At 41.5% G+C, this 21969-nt stretch overlaps 1 protein-coding gene across 1 annotated transcript in view; it reads right to left on the bottom strand.

Annotated features, from left to right (window-relative positions):
- Positions 1-21969, bottom strand: part of DGKQ (diacylglycerol kinase theta) — a 93238-nt gene that overhangs the window by 5361 nt on the left and 65908 nt on the right. The window contains exons 11-19 of the mRNA XM_074569598.1: positions 20187-20241; positions 18952-19013; positions 18542-18692; positions 17646-17684; positions 15864-15979; positions 9032-9183; positions 7518-7666; positions 6745-6926; positions 5149-5249 (exon numbers count right to left, since the gene is read on the bottom strand). Of these exons, the coding sequence (XP_074425699.1) occupies positions 5149-5249; positions 6745-6926; positions 7518-7666; positions 9032-9183; positions 15864-15979; positions 17646-17684; positions 18542-18692; positions 18952-19013; positions 20187-20241 (1007 nt within the window). The remainder of the gene's footprint in view (positions 1-5148; positions 5250-6744; positions 6927-7517; positions 7667-9031; positions 9184-15863; positions 15980-17645; positions 17685-18541; positions 18693-18951; positions 19014-20186; positions 20242-21969) is intronic.

The following is a 21969-nucleotide window of genomic DNA, read 5'->3' as shown; positions in this document are numbered from 1 at the left end:
CATGGCCTTCAGGGCAACCTTAAAATAAAAAGCATAAACTTCCATTATTTGACCCAAGTAGCACAAGGGTATCAGTGCTGCAAAATCTCTCTAGCATTACATCTAAATGCTGTAGACATTCAAGTGGGGAAGACAGACAGTTCAGCGCGTGGGTTATAGTCAACTCCTCAGAGGGAGACTCTTCAGTTCTTTTAAATTATTACATTGGGAATAATTAGTCTTACATGCTAACAAGTTTTAGACAGCGTTGAATTAAAGGTATATGATATAACACCATTTAATATATGTTTAACATATGCTTCTACTCCAGACAAGACAATAAGATGTGTCTATGCTAAGACAGGCTTTGTCTGATTTGGACACAACTGAAAAATAACAGAATATCAGTAGGAAACACAATACTTTAAATATCCCCGAGAAGTACTAATTTTTGTTGCACGAAGAAGGAAGCCTGCAGAACCTGAAAGAATATGACGCAGTGCCGTAACAGCAGAGTCCTGAATTAATGACTTCTAGGAAACACTTACAGACCACTGAGGTCCACAGGATCCAGAGACATTGGATGCAGCACCCCGTGACACACAACAAAGGGAAAATCTGTCAGAGATTAAATCCTACCACTCCATTCTTGCATAAAAATCCCACTCCGTTTATGTATCTTATTAGGACATTGAGACCAAATAAGAATGAACAAACTGATTTCTGTAACGTTACCATGCCAGTTCCTACCTAATGGTTTTGAAGGTGCCTGAAAGATTTTATGATGAAAATGGCCAGCCAAGCTCAGGAGGGTGACCCTTGCACGTCCACTGCTAGAGAGAATCACCAGCCTTCCCTGCACATCTACATGTGGGACATGATTTGGGGAGAACGGGCCAGTGGAAGTCATCAGTCTACTGCTAGCAGTAGCCAATAACATACCAGCTTGCCCATTTGGGTAGAAAGAATAAGCATCTCCTAAAGCAAACCCTTGGCTGGATACATTTTGTAGACAGTAGTTTCACCAGTTAATTAGAAAGGCAGGAAGGAGGAAGCTGTCCTTGGAGCAGTCTCCAACACCTTATTTGTGCTGGAGGAAATCAAGGTTTGTGTAAGGCGAGACTGACGTTGCAGTCACAGCTGTAAATGACACTGATGGGGATAAGAGAGGAGGGCAGGGCGTTACAAGCAGGACATCCATCCCCACGGAGCCAGTGAGTCCTTGCATCATCTCGGCTGTAACACTTGCATCGTTATGTCATCCCAGAATTATTTGGAAAGCTCTTGTCATTGTTTCAGCTGGGATGGGGTTGACTTTCTTGCTAGCAGCTGGTGTAGTGCTATGTTGTGGATTTGGGATGAGAAACGGTGATGACAGCGTAGTGATGTGTTTGGTTGTTGCTAAGCTGTCCAGGCCTTTTCTGGTCCTCACATCGCCCCACCAGCGAGGGGCTGGAGGTGCACAAGAAGCTGGGAGGGGACGCAGCTGGGACAGCTGACCCCAACTGACCAAAAGGATATCCCATACCATATCATGTCATGCTCTGCGATATAAAGCTGGGGAAAGAAGAATGAAGCAGGGTACATTCAGAATTATGGTGTTTGTCTTCCCAAGTAACCATTACGTGTGACGGAGCCCTGCTTTCCTGGAGATGGCTGAACACCTGCACATGGGAAGTGGTGAATTAATTCCTTGTTTTGCTTTGCTTGTGCACGTCTTTTGCTTTATCTATTAAACTGTCTTTATCTCAACTCGTGAGTTTTCTCACTTTTACTCTTCCAATTCTTTTTCCCTTCCCAACCAAGGGAAGTGAGTGAGCAGCTGCGTGGTCCTAGTTGCCGGGTGGGGCTAAACCACGACAGTTCTATAGAGTACAGATTCTGAAGTAATATCCTACTGCTCAGATGAGTTTGGGGATTTAACCCACACAGCTCAGGAATCACCCTTTGGTTTCTTTTTCTACAAAAGGTGCACTGCAAGTATAGCCAACATTCACATACTACCTGAGGCCCCACTGGCTACACCCATAAAGCTACATACACCCTCCTTGAGGGACATTCGGTTGGACTAATTCATCAATTTAGCTAATTGTATATCTCAGAATAAAGTTAAAAGGTGATCCTGTATAGGACCAGTTTCATGGATTACGAAAAAAATAAGTATTTTTTAAGTATTGCAATCCTGTAATTCATCCTGGATAGACCAAATTTAAAAACACCCTTTACTCTCAAAGAAGTCCCATGAAAAAGTCTTCATAGACTCAGGGAGACACCACAGCACCAACTTAAGCTGTTAGTTTCATCATCTCTGTGGCTGTTGCCCAAGCACCGCTGGTGGCCAGAGGAAGTAAGACCATCAGTAACCACTTCCCAAGCTTTCATGAAAACAAAATGAAGACGATGGTCCAAAAGAGCCATGAAGAAGCTGAGGCAGAAAGCCAGATTTTTCAGAGGTCTTGCCAACTGCTGCACACGCAGAAGGGTAGATTTGCAGAACTCTTTTTTAAAGGTGATGGATAAGAAATCTGTGTGCCAGATCTTTTAAAATGAACTTTGATTTCCCATGAGCACCGATAAACAGACAGGTGGCATCTCTCATAAGCAAACCTCTCAGAACTGCAGCACACAGCACGGAAAGCTATCAAGCAAAAGCAAATGACCACCTTTTACCTAAGTCCTGCAATTCAACAAGCCCACCACTGGGTGGGAAACCACCACCGCAAAAGCTGAGAGCTCTGACCAATAATTAGCATCCATTTGGATGCTTTTATTCGAGTGATCTTACTGACCGGGAAAAAACTTTACCAGGTTCACGTACTGAGGACCCAAGATGGAAAAAGTGAGTTAGACAGAGGCTGTTGTAGCATATTAAAACCCAAAACTGACAAATCAAACAACCAATACTTTCAAACTCTCCCCCACCAAGAGAGAGAACACTTCTGTATCTTTGTACGGTTCTCAACTTGCATTAAATCATGCAGAATATTATCTCTGCCTGACTTCACATCCATGAGACTGCCTGCCACAGCAGTCTCCTGCAATTTTGGATGGCATAAACAACATGTGGTATTTTCTGTAACAGGCAGCCCTAAAGACTGTCCCAGGAGCCCATGGAAATGGGGGAATGAAAGCAGATGCCCTGATCCTTAAATTTTGCACTGTGAAAAAAACCCCTCACATAGCTTGGCACTCAGCAACGTAAAAAAACATCACTGCCACAACACACGCTATTTCTACTGTCCCAGGATGCAAGTTTAGCTCTAAATTCCCTGCAGGGAAGCCATCACTGCCCTGTGCACTGCCAGCCAAAGGTAAGGAGTCCTGAGCGCACAGAGAGACTGCGCAGCGTGAGGCCAGAGCGCACACAGCTCTTGGGACGTTTACCAGCTTAAGGTCTTGATTCCGAAGAGCACTCAAACCCATTTTTCTTCCAAGGACTACCTGTAATTTCTGTTGCCACAACCTGAAACTTCCTGTTCTGCACTCAAGAGCAGCCAGTTCACACACCAGCAGCTGTTGCATCTGGCATTAAGTCGCCACCCTTCTTAGTTAATTTACTGAAAATAATTTTAAAAAATATGCTAATCTCGCTGGCAAGAGCATGCACTCGCGTATCATGGGAAAGGGTAAAGCCGGTAATTTTAACAATCATCGTCACAGGCAGTGAAAGGCAGCAATCATGCGTCAGCACTGTTGGCCTGAACAAGCTGTTTGTCTCACGCAAAACTGTACCTCAGTCTCAATTCATTACTTCATGTGTCTTTTCCAGATCCTGAATCACAGAAATATACAGCCCTTTAGATTTACAAAAAAAATTAATAAAATAATAAAAACAATCTCTGCTTTCCCACACACCCTTCAAGACACCCTGCCTGCACAGTGTCCAAACAGGCACGTAAAAGGTCTGCAAGTGCGGTACCGAGCCATCGCCCGCTGCTGCGCAGGTGCCGCACACTGTGAACTGAGATAAAGATTCAAGGGACGAAAAGTACACAGGGTAATACAAGTCAAAGTATAACCCTTAAATACAGCGGCAATAAGAAAAGGACGCATCTTTTAAAGTGCCTGCAGCTTTGCAAAGTCGGAGTAGTATATTTTAAAGGCAGAACGAACATAACTCTTATGTTATAATAACGGCAGAAGTAAATCCGGAACAGTTTTACACACTAGAACAGGCACTGCTATATACAAACCTATTGCCTGATTTTACTACCTATGATGTTTTTAATCCAGTGGACTGAAAATGCAAACCAGTGCCGAAGAGTAACTTATGTACCACAAACAATATCCTGTATTATTCCGTTTTTAAGAAAAAAACATGAGCAATGCCTGTAATGACAGACATCTTGCAAGATAGGTGGGATTACACATCATTACACTCATAACTGAGCAGAGAATATTTTTAATAGTTCCAATTCCAATACTGCATAGTTGCAACTGGCTGTGACTCTCTTTTGCAACCAGGAGACAATTTAGAGGATGTTTACTCACAAACCAAGGGGAAAGCAGACAAAAACAGCTTCTACGGTCAATTACAAATGTGATTTCTTTTTTTTTTTTCCTTCATCCATTCCAGTGATTACGGGAAGAAGAAAAAGTGCTATTATTGGTTGATCTGCATGCCAGAAAGGAGGAAGTTCTCTCTCCATAGCTTTTTAATCACACAGTCTCACGTGAGATACAGAGATCTTTTCTTATCCTTATTACCAGCACACAGGTGCTACCACAGCACTAAGCAAGGGTGGGAAAGGTACAAACAAGTTCTGAACAGCGTGTTTATTGCTCACGTAGCTGCACTGCGGTCCCTCCTGATAAAAGCTCTGAACAAGAGATATTTCCACTACCTCAGACTTTCACTGAACTCAACACTGCAGTTATTGGCAAATGAGTATATTGAATAATAGTGACAGGGCTTCCAAAACCTGCTTTGGTGCTCTCTCTTGGTAAAGGAAAACAAAATAAAAAAAAAGGACAAAAAATGAAAACCAAACAAAACCCCAAATTATGTGTCTACGAGTTCCTGGCTAACTTAATTCCTTCCTGTGCCAGCTCTGCCACAATTTTTTGTGCATACTTGTAGCATTTCAAGATTATCAGCCATAGCTTAAATCGGAAGTTATGCAATACCACAGAGTTTGCCCTTCACCCCTGTTTTCCCCAGGATTATACCTGCTATTAAATTTCCCTGGTTCTTCTTCTCTAGCATGATGAAAGTCCAAGCTCAACTCTGCGTCAATGCCAAGACCACAGTAATTGTTCATCTGTACAATCTGACAAAAAAAAATAAAATGTATTATTTCCTCCTTACATTTATACATAAAGAGGTTCCAAAGTTTTTCAACAAAAGCAAGCTTTGCAGATGATCCTTCCAAGTCACTTGCATCTTGACAGATTCTGAAAAACATTTTCCAGAAACACTGAACTAAATATAAAGCTGTACAGAGAGTTGCTAACACGTGTAATCATCATTTGTAAAGTATCAAAACCTTCAAAATTTAACCTTAATTGCAACTAACAAGCATAATAGGGCAGAAATAAAAACAAGTCCAGAAATAAAACAACTTCTCAAAGCGATTCTATGCAATAACTACAAAAGGTGCTGAACACTAACACCACTATTATTTTTGGCATCAGCCATGGATTTATCATGACATCATCGGGAAGCCGCTCTTCCGTACTTCGGAAGGTGACCAGCTTACGCTAGATGAGTGAAGAACTTGACTTCACCTACTCAGCTGCATTTTAAATAGGTCCCTTTAAGCCAGTCTCAAGTTTCTACAGATTTCAACCATTACTGCAATTAATTCTTCCTTTACTTGCCAGTTAATTCCATAGCTTTTCTATCCCAGCCCTTGGCTCTCCCATCACTCACCTTTAAAAAGCAGATTAGGCACTCGTGGCAAATCAACCCCTGCCTCCACCAAGTGAAAAACACCTGGAACCTGAGCATCTTAAATCATCCAACTGACACATAATGCCTAGGATTTTCCAGTGACTGGACTAAAACCTTAGACAACTGCTATCACTATTACAATTTCCTACTTTCTTTTTGCCACCCCCTTGCGCAATTTCTTTGTTTTGTCTGAAGATAAACAGAACCAGGATTCACACAAAGCTCTGTAGTTACCATCTACAACTAACATTTTTATTTTCCTAAACAGAAATAAGTAATACGAACCAAGGGACAGGGATTTTTCACTCAAAAAAAATAAAACAGATGCCACATATACAGACATACAACAGCAGTAAGATGACAGAAGGATTAACTTCTTGTATATGCTAGCAACCTGTAGTCATTTTTTAAACTGTTAAAGGAAAGATGAGAGTACTTTGGGGCGGGGGTGGGTATTTTTTTGGTCGACACTCCAGTTTCACTAGTGTTCTGGAAAGTGTTTGGCGTTCCTTCAAAAAGCTTTTCTTATTCTTTATTCTTCTTATTTCTTATTTCTTATTATAAATAAATATAAATATTTCCAACTGAAGCAAACAGGTATGCCACTATCATTTGAATCTTTTCATTAATCCTCTATCAGATACTTTTTGCCAAACAGCTATGAAGTGTGTTCGGCAGCCAACCTGCAGCCCTACCAAAACAGAAGCACCAGATGAGACGTATGCTGTGTTCACTAAGGAATAGCCCAGTAATCCAAACCTCAAAGATAAGCAAGCAATACAAGATTAAACTACGTTAATATCTATCTACTTTGTGGTTTTTGCTGGAACAAGAGTTCCTAAGAATCAAACCCAAACCAGTGCTCAGCTCACCTTTGGAGGCTCAGGTTCTGCAATGCCATTCTCTGCGCCTTCAGCTGGTTCTTCTGCATCCAAAAGGATAGTCCAGCGATCCATAAGAACATCGTCCGCCTCATCCACGGAAACCAAAATCGAGTAGGGATCCTCTCCACTGTAGCCAGCTCCCCAGTGCAAGACCCTCCCTAAGTCATTACCTGGGCAACAATGAAGAACCCTAAAACATGACTGCATTTGCTAAGTCAGCTAAAAGCATAAAAAAAAGTGCATCAGCCCTGTTGTACAAATAAAATTGCACTAAGGTGCTCCAAACAAGTCACTGAAGTAGCTGGATTGGACCGGAAAGTTAACAAGCAGAAAAAATACCTAAGCGTTGTTGTGGTCACATGTGTGCTCAGTATCACATGCAGATATGCTGTCTCATCTGAAAAGTTTTCACAAAAAGCGATAGAAAAACCTGTTACGGAGTTGAGAAGTCAGGGAGCAGCTGAGCTCACTGGTTTACAGCAAGGGCTGATGCACCTCGGGCTGTCAGGAGGAGAATATTTTGCCCTCTCCAACTCCTGCCCACTCAGACGCACACCCACACCAACACCTCTGCTTCTCCTTCAAGAACCATGACTGGCTTTCCTTGAAAAGCTGATACCGCATTTGCTCTCCAACACTGGCCAGAACTGAGTCATGGCACCTCTACTGCAAAACAGAGTTGTTTGTCAGATGAATAAAGAAAGATAAATCTTCTGGAGGACTTCTGCCCTCAGAAGAACGGTGCTCGCTGTGATTCTCACCTGTTCCTAAAGGTAAGATGGCAACCGAGGGCTCTGAGCACACCAGCTTGTGCCTGATCTCCTCCAGCGCACCAAGGACCCAGCCGACGGTGCCATCCCCTCCGCACACCAGCACTCGGAAGGAGGGGACTTTAGAGAATGTGTGAAACCTCCATTGAGAAACAAAGCAAAGGGGAAAATAAACGTTACAACGTAGTACAGGGAAAGCAAAGCCTCCTGACAGGCTATTTACGATAACACGTTGTTATTAGATTCCCACCCCCGGCCCTCCCGACCACCATCAGTTTCAGGATCAACTTCAAAGTGAATTGAAAATAGGAACTTTTACATAACGCTGTTTAAAAAGACTGAAAACCACACATTCTTCTAAAATTCTTCAGAGCTGGGGTTAAATTTTTAATCACTTCCTTTTTCATCAAAGACACAGAGATCTAACTATTCATAATTTCAATGTGAATATTAGAACTCTCAATTCTAGTAGAGATGTTGATTAGTGGTGGTTTTTTTTTTTAACTTAGTCATAGGACTCATAGTACATTTTCTTCCTCAAAGTACTATTTCCTGGTCGTTCTTACCTTTTGTGGCTTTTCATCCTACATACCAAGATATCCCACAAAGGAATTTTTATTTCCCATTGCACAAGAAGCAAAGAACAAGTGGAAGCATTTTGCCAGAAAGCTACAGAAGGATTCCATGCAAAATAGCATGAACAAATTACTGAAGTTACAGCTTGAACTGCATTCGGAAGACAAAAGAATTACACAGTTCTGTCAAATAACTTGGTTTGTGCAGCTTGTTTTCCTTGCCTTCTGCATAAGCTGCATTTCTCTCAGGAAAACTTGTTTTGCAGAGCTTGTCAAGACAGTGCTTTATTAGAGTCGTCCTGAAGGAATGAGCCTACTCTGAGTAGGCTACAACCATCACCTTCAGTTTTATGAAGCTGGTAACAAAGTCATGTTGATTAAATCAAGTAATCGGTTCCTGCCTCCCTACAAGCACATTATGTTCTGTTCCTTGTATTTAGAAATGTTGCAGCTGTGATCAGGCAGGCTCTGTTAATTCTGCAGATGTGGCCAAGTTTCAAGAGTCAGGATAGAAAATTTTATTATACTTTCCTATTAGTTCCCATGAGACACCAGAGGAAATAAAAGCAAAAATGAGCTCTCGTCAGACAATGTGACATTTCTCTTTCCACCCCTATTCAATCGTAAAATCTTTTTATCTTCAAAAATTATTAAATCCGTGTTGTTGTAAAGTACATATGACTTTCCCAGGACTGGACTCTATTAACTTGACACAAGCATATGTATCAGGAACTACTCTATTAGAGAACCTAAAAGTTTATATATCTATTTTCACAGTGAGAACCAGTCAGAAGGAGTGACCCACTGCTTTGGTCTTCAGGCACAGAACAGAAGCAATTCAGATCTTCATAGCAAGTGAATCTGATCCATCCTTTCGAAAAATAAAAATCCAACATAAATAAAAAAATATTACAAGATATGATGACTTACCCAGGCAGTGGGCCACCATTGGTAAGCTCGAAGACCTGATGTGGGTTTAGCAGCTTTCTAAAACTGTACAGCAGATCCCGGCCTTTTAGACCACCACTTTTTGGATTCACAAATACAAGAAGTGGGCAGCAGTTCCGTGGTATCTTGGAAGCCTGAAAGAAGGCAAGAAAAAGGATTAGCCAAACCTGGGTAGGCAGGAAAATTACTACTGCATCTCAGAAGTACTTCTGCTTCCTTGATGCTTAGTAAGAAAATGCAGGTTTGATAAATAAAAAGATTCAATGTCCAGACAATGGACAGGTTAGCTGCTGATCTTGTTTCTTCTGGGAACTGAAGTTTCCTTAACCCACTCAAACTACACAGTTGAGCCCAATGTTAAAAACAAAGGCACTGTAAGTGGTCCCCCCTACACATTTTCGGTAAACAGTCTATGCCGAAGAAAAGTGTGAGGGTATATGGTACTTCCAGAGAGTCATGTGCAATTCAAATGCTTTCCTTACAAAGCGAGAACTTCTCCCAAAGACAACTGAAACATTTGTCTTAAGTTTTGTGGTTGTCTTAGATTACACGTTAATTTAGAAGGACAAAACATTTCAGAACGAGGGTGTTTGGGGCAGACACTGGCATGTTACATTACAGCCCCATGGAATGAGAGGCTGAAAAGCGTCTTTTAAAAAAAGAGTATTTAAAATTTTTAATGAGGAGGATTTGGTGCCAGTATCCTCCAATCCTCGCGCCTCTCTGCTGAAGCTGCTGCTGCTGAAAGGGCTCTCAAAGCACGGCCATGCTGTGGGGGAGCCTGGTATCCATCCAGAAACCACTCCAAAGGAAGCCCCGGCACATGGGAGAGGAGGGAGTTCCTGGGGTTCTCCACGGACTGCACAGGAACGGTACCTGCAGCCTCACCAGAGGCCAAAACTCCCAGACACCAGAAGCCCGCCCTCGGGCCTGGTTTTCAGCCAGCCAGCCCATAAATCATTTCATAAAATGATTTCTAAGTGCTTCTAAAAAGATCAGGAACCGCCAGCACACCCTTCACCCCTCCATCCACCGGGCTGCGGGGCAGGTATGCGCCAGCGAAGCCCATCAGGCGTTTCACCGAGCGCGCTTCAAAACAGAAATGTTCGCCACAGTCCCTAAGTCGTGGTAATTTGTATTTACAAATTGGACGGCATTCAGGGAACAGCAATTTGTCACGCAGCTGACAGGATGGATTCAGGGAACAGAACAACAGTGCTAAATATAAGTCAATTTAGACGAGAATGATTCAGGGGGTGGTGAGGCAGCGGCATGACCGCAGCGTGCAAACATGTGGAGAGACACCAACAGCTCCAGAGGGAAGGAGACAGCACCCAGAGAGCCCCCCGGCCACTGTCTGTGAGTGACCACCAGAGAGTGGGAACTAAGGCAAAGAACGCAGAAATCAGGACAAATTCATGAGTCGCTTTGAGGGGAAGCAAACTGGAGTCTGATGTTGAGATATGCCAGACCACCCTCTACCTGTGAGCTGATTTGTACGCTTAAAAGCAGACGACCCTTTGGGGCTTCCCAGTATTTGAGAGATTTCCTCAAATTTTGCTTTCCTAAAGGAGCTGTGTGCCAACCCTTTGCAAGTCACACCCTGACAGATCTGTCAAGATACCCGCAAACACAGAAAAATCCTTCTCCTCAGTGTCACCGCCTGCATGAGAAATGCCCTCTGCCATCCAGCGTGACTCACAGGCATGAACAGAAAACGAACTGGGGAGAGGAATGCTAAGGTAAGAAGGTTGGTGGAGCAGGAACACACTTCTCTTGCCCCTTCTGTCCCCATCCTTTACACCATTGAAAATACGTATTTTTTTTCTCCAAAAAAAATTAGCCAAACAAAGGTGATTTTGGCTGATAAAAAAACAGAAGAGCCTCAAACTTTGTTTTATTGGAAAGGTTTCACTGCTGGCAAAACACCTAGGTGGCTGCAAAGCTCTCCGCACAGGTTTCTCCAGAGGAGAACCCCTTCACGCTGTACCTGTGATGACTGCTACGTCAAAACACCTCTTGCCTCCATATTCAGGCATTATTGGAAAAGCGGAAGCAAATATTGAGAGCATGCCCAACACACAACAAGGGTAATATATTTATTCTTGTTAAGCACGTGGAAAAGATACCTGCAGCCAGCAAAGGAAGTCTGAGGAAAACAATGCATGCCACTGTCACAAAAGGGAAGGACTTCGTGAGCTGTAAGGTTAACAGCTCAAGGATCCACACATCTCAACCAGAGGATTTCCCCTCCTTGAGTCACCACAGGCATTAATAAAAATAGTAATCAGAGCTCTGGCTTTTCCAGAAGTAAAGCCCTTCCCATTACTCCAACAGCTCCTGCACCGACACCTGCCACCACCTCAGGCTTGGTTCAATACCTGGAAACTTGTGGGGTTTAAAAAAAGGGGGGTAAGGGGATAACAGAAATTAATAAATACTCAGTTCTGCAGCTCAGACAAAACAAACACTTTTTCAAAAAAGAATGAGAGCAAAGAAACCAGCCCAGCATTCAAGTCAAACAAGTATCTTACTTGAATATGGACAAGAATGTTTGATTACCTCTTCTTCTTCAGGAAATCAGTTTCTAAAAATACTGGTTTTGGACATTTAGAAGTGACATGTTGAACATGTGTTTTACATTACTTGCTTTTACAGGCAAGATCTAACACACTGGGTTTAAAACCAAGTAACTAAAATAATTCACGAGGAACTTCAGGGAATGACAATGATTTCTGAAGCAGAGTAAGCTCCAAGGCATCCAAAAGCACAGCTGTGTTTTGGAAAGTCATCTGAGATCTTACCCAAGTAAATATATATTCTTGCAAATATGTATTTACAGTTTCTACAAAACTGTCATCTAAATTTCCTAACTCTCAAGTGTCAATATTGTACCAAAAAAATAAGAAAAAGCGAAACATTCACCCTGAATGCCACTAAGACACATGCTGCTGCGGAGAATGCCTGGAGCTAAGAAAGTATCTGTATGTAGCATAAACCGAGCAGTCCTACCACTCAAAACCACCTCTCAAGTATCTTCTAACATAAATCCCTAACTATACCTATTTAGGATGAAACGTACCTATGTAGAAGGAATAGAGTTATTCTAGGAAGTTAACTTGCTTCCCATCATCACTCTTCATTAAACCTAAAGGTGTAAGAAACACCACTAAATCCCTAGATAAAGGCCAGCTTCTAAGAAAACGATTATTTTTCAGTAGGGTTTAAAAACTCCACGTCAGTCTGCACAGCAGAGCAGGGCTGCTGCCTCGCTTTCTGAAAAGCACGCGCTCCGTTACAATTACAGACGGCCACAAGGGTGGCACTCTTACACTGCAGAATTTGTTTTAATCCCTTAACAAAGCCCCAGCGGGGACAGGAGAACGAGTTTGTTACTGGGCAGAAGGGGACGTGTGACTCACAGCCCATGGACTCCCTTCCCCCTTCAGCCCTGCCTTCAGAGCGCTGCTTGAGGAGCGAAATCTGCAGAGGGGTTTTGTACTGGCTGGCGTTCAGGAAGGAATTTATTGCTTGTTTCTTAGAGACAGCTGAAGGAGGCGGTGTGATTTTAGACACTCTGTCCATCGCTGTGAACCGCTTAATTTGTCAGGATTAGCACAATGTGGCTTCAGGCTGGGGCACGATATTTATTATCGACGCTAATCCCCTTTCTGTTGAGCGTATTGTGTAATCACATCTCATGATGGAGCAGAACAAGGTGTTCTGTGCCACAGGCCTGCCAGCACGACAACCCATCTTCCAGGGTGGTGGGCAGTCTCCAGGCATTGCAGATACCTCTAAACGACAAGTAAAATTCAACATTTGCAAGCATCCGCCATGTGCAGGGACTCATGACGCCCCAAGCACAAACCTCCTCCATCCTGGCCGGAAAGGAGCCGTCGTGTCCGATGAGGAATGATGTGCAAGGTGTCTCAACGCAACGTGAGCAGCAGCTGTGTCAACACAGTGGGACACCAAAGCCTTTCTTTGCTCTTTGGGGAATTGCAGCAGTGGAAGAAGGGTGGAAAGTAAACTTTCACCAAGTTTTGGCTAAGAGGGTCATTAAACTATCATTTAAGTTGGACATATTTGGGTGAGGAATTGGTGGAATGAATGAAATGGAAAGTTTCACCCATTTGTGAAACTCACGCATCTTTTTCTACTACTTTTAAGGAAGCTAACCACAGTACTTCAGAGGGCACTGATGAAGCTGCAAAAACCTGTCATCTTTGTGCCGATACTGGCCTCGTACAACTCTCTGCTGATTTCCTTGTTTGCCAGTATGGCAAAAGGAGTTCTGGAAAATGAGCTTTCAATTCAAAGATTCAGCTCTGCAATGTCTTTCACCTTGACACGCTACCAAAGAGCGATACTAAACTGCCCCTGCAGGTCCACACACACAGCAGCTAAACACCTCTGTAAGGGACTGTATTTTTTTTTTTCACACTCCAACAAAGACAGTATTTTCATTTATTTGAATATTGTGAAATGAAAAAGTGTTTGATTAAATTCTTAAAGGCCCAAGATCGTGAAACAGCAGAACAGATCAACACATCTGATCACATTAATTGCTTGACTTTCTAATAAGCAATTAGGGCAAACAGCTTCTGCATTCAAACGCTTCAGTAATGACAGTAAGAGGATGAACTGCTTCCGCCAGACCTGACCATGCCAGAGTAGAAGGGGGCCTCCTCCTCAGAAGGTGTATCAGACACAGAGTAAGTGAATCTCACCTTGGGAGAACGAAGGAGGACTAGCAACCTGCCAACCACCAATTTACTTCTGTGGTTTTATTGACTTTTAAGAAGGTTTGTTTTGTTTTGTTTGTTTGGGGTTTTTTTAATTAAGTTGCAATTTGGAAAAATCATTCATTAACCAAAACACTGTTTTATCACCCGTTCTTCTTCTGAGACTACGCATTAGCCCTTCATTCTCAAATTCTTTGTATTTCACCCACGAGAGGAATGTCAAACACAGCACAAATTTAATATTGTGCTCAGTTCCTGCGTAAGTATTTCCTGGTGTTGTACTTAAACGCTCACACATACAAATTATAGACAAAGGATAACAGTATCATATGATAAAAGGATAATCTAGATTGGAAGGTACCTCAGGAGGTCATCTAATGTAATTGTTTACCAAAGTAGGGTCAACAATCCCTCATTAGCTTACCCTGGATAATTAGTGAACGGCGTAAACTGAGTGGCCAAAGCACACATTAACAACACTTGAAATATTATTTAGATTAACTCTTGGCTCATTTCAGTGAGTTAACCAAATATAAACAATACACGCTGAAATGAACACAAAATGTATGTGCACATGTACAGCCGGTCTCTCTTTCTTACATACTAGAAATTCATCCCTAGCAGTCCCCTGAACTGGAGTTTCTAAAAAATATCTTGCATCAGATAACAGATAGCATTATCCCTATTTCCCTGGCACCAAAAAGTTCACTTCAAACATACCTAGTGTCAGAAAACCAAACACACGTAATCAAGAGAACGGAGTATGTTCAACCTCACACACCGTGCACCAAATCAGGCTCATAACACATTTGCCTAAAAACCACCAAAACCAAGCATCCAAAAGCAGTCCCATCTTCATGATGCCTTCTGTTTCTGACAACAGAAACCCTGAAACCTAGTTTGGACAAGGGGGGGGAACCTTGGTTTCTAAGGATCTCACAAAACATAGTGCCTGTGCATGCGTAAGAACAAGGCTCTCACTTTTTTTGAAGGGTGGGTAGTTTTTAATCTTGCCAGTTTCATGTAAGCACCACCACTGGTATCTGCTCATACAAAAAAATAATTTTGCCTTCAGAAAACTTTGACAAAGCATAGGAGTCTAAATGGTAAAAGCAGGCACATTAAGTATGCAACTATGGCTATTGAACTTGAGAGCCTCCCATCTAAAGTTGTTTCATAGTTCCCACTAATTATGTAATTTATTAAGTTTTCAACCCTTTGTGAAGTTCTAAGAAGTCAAATCAAGACCTTCACTTCACTTCCCATAATGCAACTCCAGAAAGACAGTAACTGCAAGATACACAACAGTTCAGCAGAAAGTAAGTAACCAGCTACACCCTCTTTTGGACAGAACCCACATCACCCTGGTTAAAAATCACTTTTTTCAGTGAACCACTTGCCTCTTTTCACCCTCAATCTGATTTGCTACCATGAAACCTACTATTAAACCAACTGATTCATAGGAAAGTGATTTATAACCATAAAAATGAATAAATCAGAATGAACCCTGCACTTGTGAAAGGACTCTTGCACTAAGTCTTTCAAAAGACTATTTTCCTCTGAAATCCACAATGTAGCACTTAAACAAGCTCAAACTCCCTCTGATACAGAATGGGGGAAATGAAGATACTGTAAATGTAAAAACTAGCAGTAGCACTTTACCTCATGGTTGGCGCGGAGACAGGTTTAGTCTCCAAAACAAAGTTGTTGTAAGCATTTTAAGATACACCAGCTAAAATTAAAACCCAACCTAACCTTTTGATCATTGAAATAAATAAAGAGGAAAAAAAAATATTTGTTTTTCTCCCCTTTATAACTGCATAGTTATGCAGTTGTATAGTTATTCCCAACAACTCAACATTAACAGTACAAGTGACTTTACTCACAGAAGTATATGACATACATGAAGTACAGGCTCTCAAGTATTTTTTTATCACACCACTCACAGAAACTCACTGTATGGCTCTTTTGAATAAAATGTATTTTCATTTACTTTCAGCAGAAAAAGTCTTAGGGTAGTTGTTTTTCTTTTAAAGACATATTTTAAATTAAAACCCATCTCTTACCATAACTTCAGGAATCACCACAGCATTCAGAGGCTTGTCATTGACAGTTGTATCTTTAACTAGCATATATATTCTTTCAGCTTCAGAAAAGCATGAAATTTCGAGTACAACAGCACCTGTGAAGAGGCATCAGACCTATTTTTCATATATTCTGTTATTATTAATAAATCAGTATCATCATATCACAACAAAAGTTGTTTACTCAGGGGATTATTCAGTAAAAGTTACTCTGCAACACTTGGGGCTGTTGGTTATCAGTGAATTGGGCTGTTCTGTTTTTTAAGCCTTCCTTCATATGCCCAAACACATCCCGGACTTTTGTTAAAGCAAAGCAGTTTGAGGACAAGAAGAACTGCAGCACAGAACTGATGTGTATTTAAAGATTTCATTTGGGCTTCAGAAGCATGGCTGATTTCCATACTCTTTATCATAGCTAATAGGCTGATCTCATCATGTAAAAGTGACAAAGGTATCAGATTTTGTATCTCGTTATTAAAAATCCAGTGGTTCCATTTGTTGACAATACCTCAGTAAGAATTATTACAAGCAAAGATTTGGTTTGAGAATCAATTTAAGATCTTTATGTCAGGCTTAGGTCCTGCATGGGGAAGCTGGGAAGACAAAAAGGAAAAATAAAGGAAAACAAAATACTGCCAAGTTAGTTTAAAGTAAGACACTTAGTGAGGAGCAAACAGGACAGGACAAAATCAAAGTGCGTAACGGACAGCACGTGAGATATAAGTTGGTAACACAACCTGGTTGCAACCAAAAGTGAGAGCTAGGAAGTTGGAAAAACATAAAAATACTCAGAAAGTGAAAAAAACCAAAGAACAATAAAAATCACGTACAAGCAGAGACATCTGAAAGACACATGCAGGTAAACTTGGTTAAATGAATCTGTGACATGAGAAGAGTATCACAGAAACCCCTATTATCCATTGACAAATATGAAAAGGAGAAGGCACATCTAAAAGCTTTATGTTTTTCCTTAGGAAAAGTAAGTATTAACCATCCATGTGGAGACAGCAGATACACAAAGGAAACACACGTCAGTCTTCAAAACCAAGCTATACAAAGACTCATTTAGTGGTTACGTGGAAGTTAAGCTTGCAAAGGAAGTGAAGCACCTTGGACATGGACACCTCAATGTACGAATGATAAATTCTGCACTTTTAACTTCTGACAAACGCAGATCTCCACCTGACCACTGCGCTAAAGCTGCCCTGAGCCACTGCTGTTCCGGGTCTCGGAAGCCTTGCAGCTTCTCCGACCTTGCTGAAATGAAATTCGCACAGCAAAAGCAATGCAGCGGCTCAAAGGATGAACGCAGAGGTGAGTGTACTGATTTTCTTCAGACTTACAGCCACTGAACCCCCACTTAACACCGTGCTAGGAAACACTGGCTGTGAAACAATCCCATCAAGTTCAACAGCAATACCAAATTTTAGTCTTTTAGAAGACAAAATAAAGAGAGAGCACTTGAAAGGTTTCTAACAGGTCAGCGGTGTTAGACTATTCGGTTGAAGTGCAACTTCAAAACTCATTTTTGTGATGAGATATTACCACTTTCTGGTATACAAGGCTTGAAGCCAATCTTCTTATTTTGTTTAATAAGGTAATACTAATCCACCGCTCTTCATAAATTCAATGTGTTACATTTTATCTGAAGGGCTTTTTGCTTATGCAATAACACTAATGCACTCTGAGCTTAGAGCCTCTTAGTATCAGGCTGCAGCTTTGAAAATAGACATTATTTGCAAGACTAAAAATCTTAATGCTTACCTTGTGCTTGATAAACATGACTCACAGATACGACATTTGCTGCAAAGGTTAAAAATATAAACAGATAAAACCTTGGGTACATTTAGAGTAAATATTTAAAATATTTTTTAAAGTTACATAAATATAATATAAATAAATACTAAATGTTATACAAATACAGGAAGAACCTCCAGCTAACACTTTCCCTCTCCTAAGTTTACTTTGCAAGTTAGAAAAGCTAAACTGATTTTCTTAGAAGGTGACTATGAATTCCTTCTGGCATTTAAAGTTTAATTCCTCTTGAAGTTACATAAAAGGCTGGGAAAAATGCTTCATTTCCTGAAACAAAATGCATGACGCATTCCTGATACTGTTTATAGAACACGTTGGTTGAGAGAGTATTATGAGAAATCAATTACACTTTTTTGCAAAAGAAAAATAAATTCATTTCACTGCGTGCTTGTCCCTATGTGTGTGCACCCACTGCTCATACTTCCCCGTCACGAGGCACAGAGCTAATGAACAACATGGAGGAGAGTCGACACAGAAAATGTCAGAGGTTAATAAAGGAGAGAAACATTCATGCACAGGGAATTAAACTGCCCTGCCATAATTTGAATGGTGTAAGGTATGTAAGGTTAATTTCTAATCAGCTTTTCCACTAAAAAAAATGGAGTGGTCACATATAACTCAAGTCATGTAATAAGATTTCTGTGAATAATGAGCATGCACGTCTCTCATGCAACCATGAACATGTTAAAATTAATAAAAAAGCCCCCTGTGAGAGCAGAAGGCAGACTGATTTCTCAAATATGGTCAGAAAACCTTAAGAAAAAAAAAATAGAAAGGAGCAATAGATTCTACTACATTTTATTCTGTACAAGTGAATACATCTCAAAATGCACCTATTTACTTACTTTTGATAGCTAATTCGTCCTTGAGAATATTTGTGTATTCTTCAGAGGAAAGCTGAGGTGGAAGGCCACCAACAAATAAATTCACTCGTACAATGGATTTACTGTTTTCCACAATGTAAAATCTTGTTTGATTCATCTGACGTATTGAAGTCTACCAAAATAAAGAAAAATAAATGACTTGACATTTGGCAAAAAGATACCATGAAACAAAATCCCAAATAGTTCTGAACTTAGCGATCAAGTCCTCTATGCCTACAGAATACCACGAACAGAAACAAACTTCAGCCCAAGCACTTTTAGCTTCTCTACAGAGGAGCCAGCTGGGGGGGTAACTGATTACTTACTTTTTCTGTATGAAAGGGGACTCCTTACTTGCTATAAAAAGGATCATGTTTCTTTTTCAGGTTTACCTTTCTTATGTCCTTGAGTCTGTTGAGAATCAGTTCCTGATTGTCCAAGACCATGCGCTGAACTAGAGACAGCAAGAACATTAATCATATTCGAAAGCACTGCAAGTTACTATGAGGCTCAATTAAGCAAAAACAATACAAAAAATTTCAGGGAAAATTCACAACTCTGCACACAACTAACATTAACACAAAGGACCACGCAAACCTCGACTACTCACTATTCAACAGAAAAAACACACAGGTGCTTTCAACAGTATGGTTTTGTTCACAGTTCTTAAACACCACCCTCCATTAAAAAAAGGCAGAGACACTGCTTGAAGCCACTCAAATGATAAGCAGCACATTGGTAACAGGCTAACTGTTTGACAGGAGACTTTAAAACTACATTCCCTGACAGCTACAGTAATAACCAACTTCAGTATTTTATTTAAATATTAAAATAACTGCAAAAACTTCCAGCTAAAGCGAGGTTGTCAATGATGCTTTAAAATAGAGCAGCAGGAACCAACCAAGGTAAGACATTCACAAGGCTACAATAACTTTATAAAACAACTTACTGCTGATGTTCAGAAAGAAAGCAAAGTATCAGGCCAGTATTTGAACTAAAAAGATATTTACTTGGGTGTGGCCAGGGCACCATTAGACTGCTTCTGTGGTTTTTTATTTATGTCTCCATGCAGCCTTACAAATAATGAAGCACAAAGGGATGTGAACTTGGAGAACACCAGCTTAGGCCCTGCAGGATCACAAATCTCTTGAGCAATGCTAGGGCTGCGTATTTCTGTACTTCATAACGCACATAACTCCTTGGACTGTCTCAGGACTTGAATTTCCTCTTGTCTAGGGGCAGTGTCAGGGGGAAAGAGGAGAGAAGGAAGGGAGACAACTGAACTTTACAATTAATCTTTACTAAATAACTGCAGTTAAGAAAATTATGTCAGCTAAAGGCAGCTCCCCAAAACAGGGCTCTATGCCAAAGTGTCAACACCCACCAGAAACCACTAATAAACCTTTATGCAATGATGAAGAAAAAGAAGGGACCAACATTCCACAGGACGCACAAGACCAAAAGGAACCAACATCGCTTCTGATTAAGTGTTTCAACATGATGGGGAACTTTTATTTGTGAAGGCATTTATTGTAAAAAGTTAACTGTGACTGTGTTACAAGGGGCGAGAAAAAAGAGCTAGAAGATCAGTTACAGATGTGCCTTTGGCCAACGCTCCCTCACTTACCTTGCTTACTGCCCATAAGAACTTCCACCAATTTGAAATTCTGGAGGCACTCCATCTGTCAAAGATGCAACACGTAAATGTAATTTCTGAATGAAATATAATTTTGCCAGATGTTTATGTTAAAGTTATGTTATTCACTGCATGCACAGAGCATAGAAAATTGAACGTTTTTAAATCAACCACGATATTCTTCCCCTAACCCACTCCTCCTGAGCTAGGAATAATCTTAATTTCACACACCCAGCCTCCCACACATGGTGTCAGGCTCCTGTGCCCTTAACTATGGTGGCATCCTCGCAGCCCCATGGTGAAGGGGCACTTGTAAAGCACGATTAACTCTACCTCCCTTCAGCGACCAGCAGCTCAACTAAGATATTTCCAGAGTGTCCTTCCTTAGGAAAAGTGAGTATTAACCAGGACTGGGAATGAACCTGCTCTTTGAGAGCATGGCCCAGGAGCTAGGCTTAACAAAAGCAGGCTGACTGGTCCCCATCTCCTGGGGCACTCCACCAGCACTAGTGGAACAAAATCCTCTTCTCATGTGCCACAGCCACTTCTCCGAACTCTACTGCCAGGGACCATCCAAGTCCCCCACGGCTGGACAAGAAAAGCTGGCACAGCCAAGAGTTGAACCATTTACTAGGATTACTGCAACCCTGGAAACATGTGACACTCAGGATTGAGGAAGTCTCTTAATTTTTGGCCTTGAGACTCAGAGGACAAATGATCTTGCTTTACACATCATGAACAGGGCTGTTAAAAGCCTCAACTGCCTACATTTGCTTTGCCTGAAATTTGATGAGAGCAACTCATCAAATTGGGACACGAAGATGATGAAAGGACTGGAGCACCTCTGCTATGACAGAGTTGGGGTTGTTCAGCCTGGAGAAGAGAAGGCTCCGAGGAGACCTTATAGCAGCCTTCCAGTACCTGAAGGGGGCCTACAGGAAGGATGGGGAGGGGCTCTTTATCAGGGAGTGTAATGATAGGACAAGGGGTAACGGCCTCAAACTGAAAGAGGGGAGATTTAGATTGGGCATCAGGAAGACATTCTTTACTGTGAGGGTGGTGAGGCACTGGAACAGGTTGCCCAGAGAAGCTGTGGATGCCCCATCCCTGGAAGTGTTCAAGGCCAGGCTGGATGGGGCTTTGAGCAGCCTGGTCTAGTGGGAGGTGTCCCTGCCCAGGGCAGGGGGTTGGAACTAGGTGATCTTTAAGATCCCTTCCAACCCGAACCATTCTATGATTCTGTGAACTCAGTGAGGATCTTCAGCACAGGCAAATTCTGGATATTAAAGAAAGGTTTCGTGTATGCGCATCTTCATACAGAAAAAGGAGAAAACGGTTTAAAAGCTGATATATCAGTATCAGAGAAATTGCAACTAAGCTAAGAAATTAAGTCTCTGACAACACAAAACTAGCTTTCCAAATAGAGACGTGAGGATCTTCCCCAAACAGAGTATCTGACTATCCTGTTTGACAGTTGCTTTTTTCAGATGAGACAAGACTTCAGTAAAGATTTTCCAAGTTTTGTTAAAAGGTCCCCAGCACTTGAGGAACAGGATTGAAATCAAATCCTGGAACCATCCTATGGCACATAAAAAGTTGTGTGCACTACATAGCTGTGTACACCTATACAGAGATCTACAATTAACATCTACTGTAGATAGCTAGCCACACGTATGTTCCTATGCACCCTGTAAATAACCACAAAAGGCGGTGGTCACCCTCTTGAGCATGGCAGAAGCCTGGAGCTGCAGAAGTGTGCCAATCTGCTGGTGTG

The sequence above is a fragment of the Larus michahellis genome, chromosome Z (assembly GCF_964199755.1).
Source record: "Larus michahellis chromosome Z, bLarMic1.1, whole genome shotgun sequence".
NCBI lineage: Eukaryota > Metazoa > Chordata > Aves > Charadriiformes > Laridae > Larus > Larus michahellis.
The sequence above is the reverse complement of the archived record's forward strand: the minus strand, read 5'-3'. Positions and strand labels throughout refer to the sequence as shown.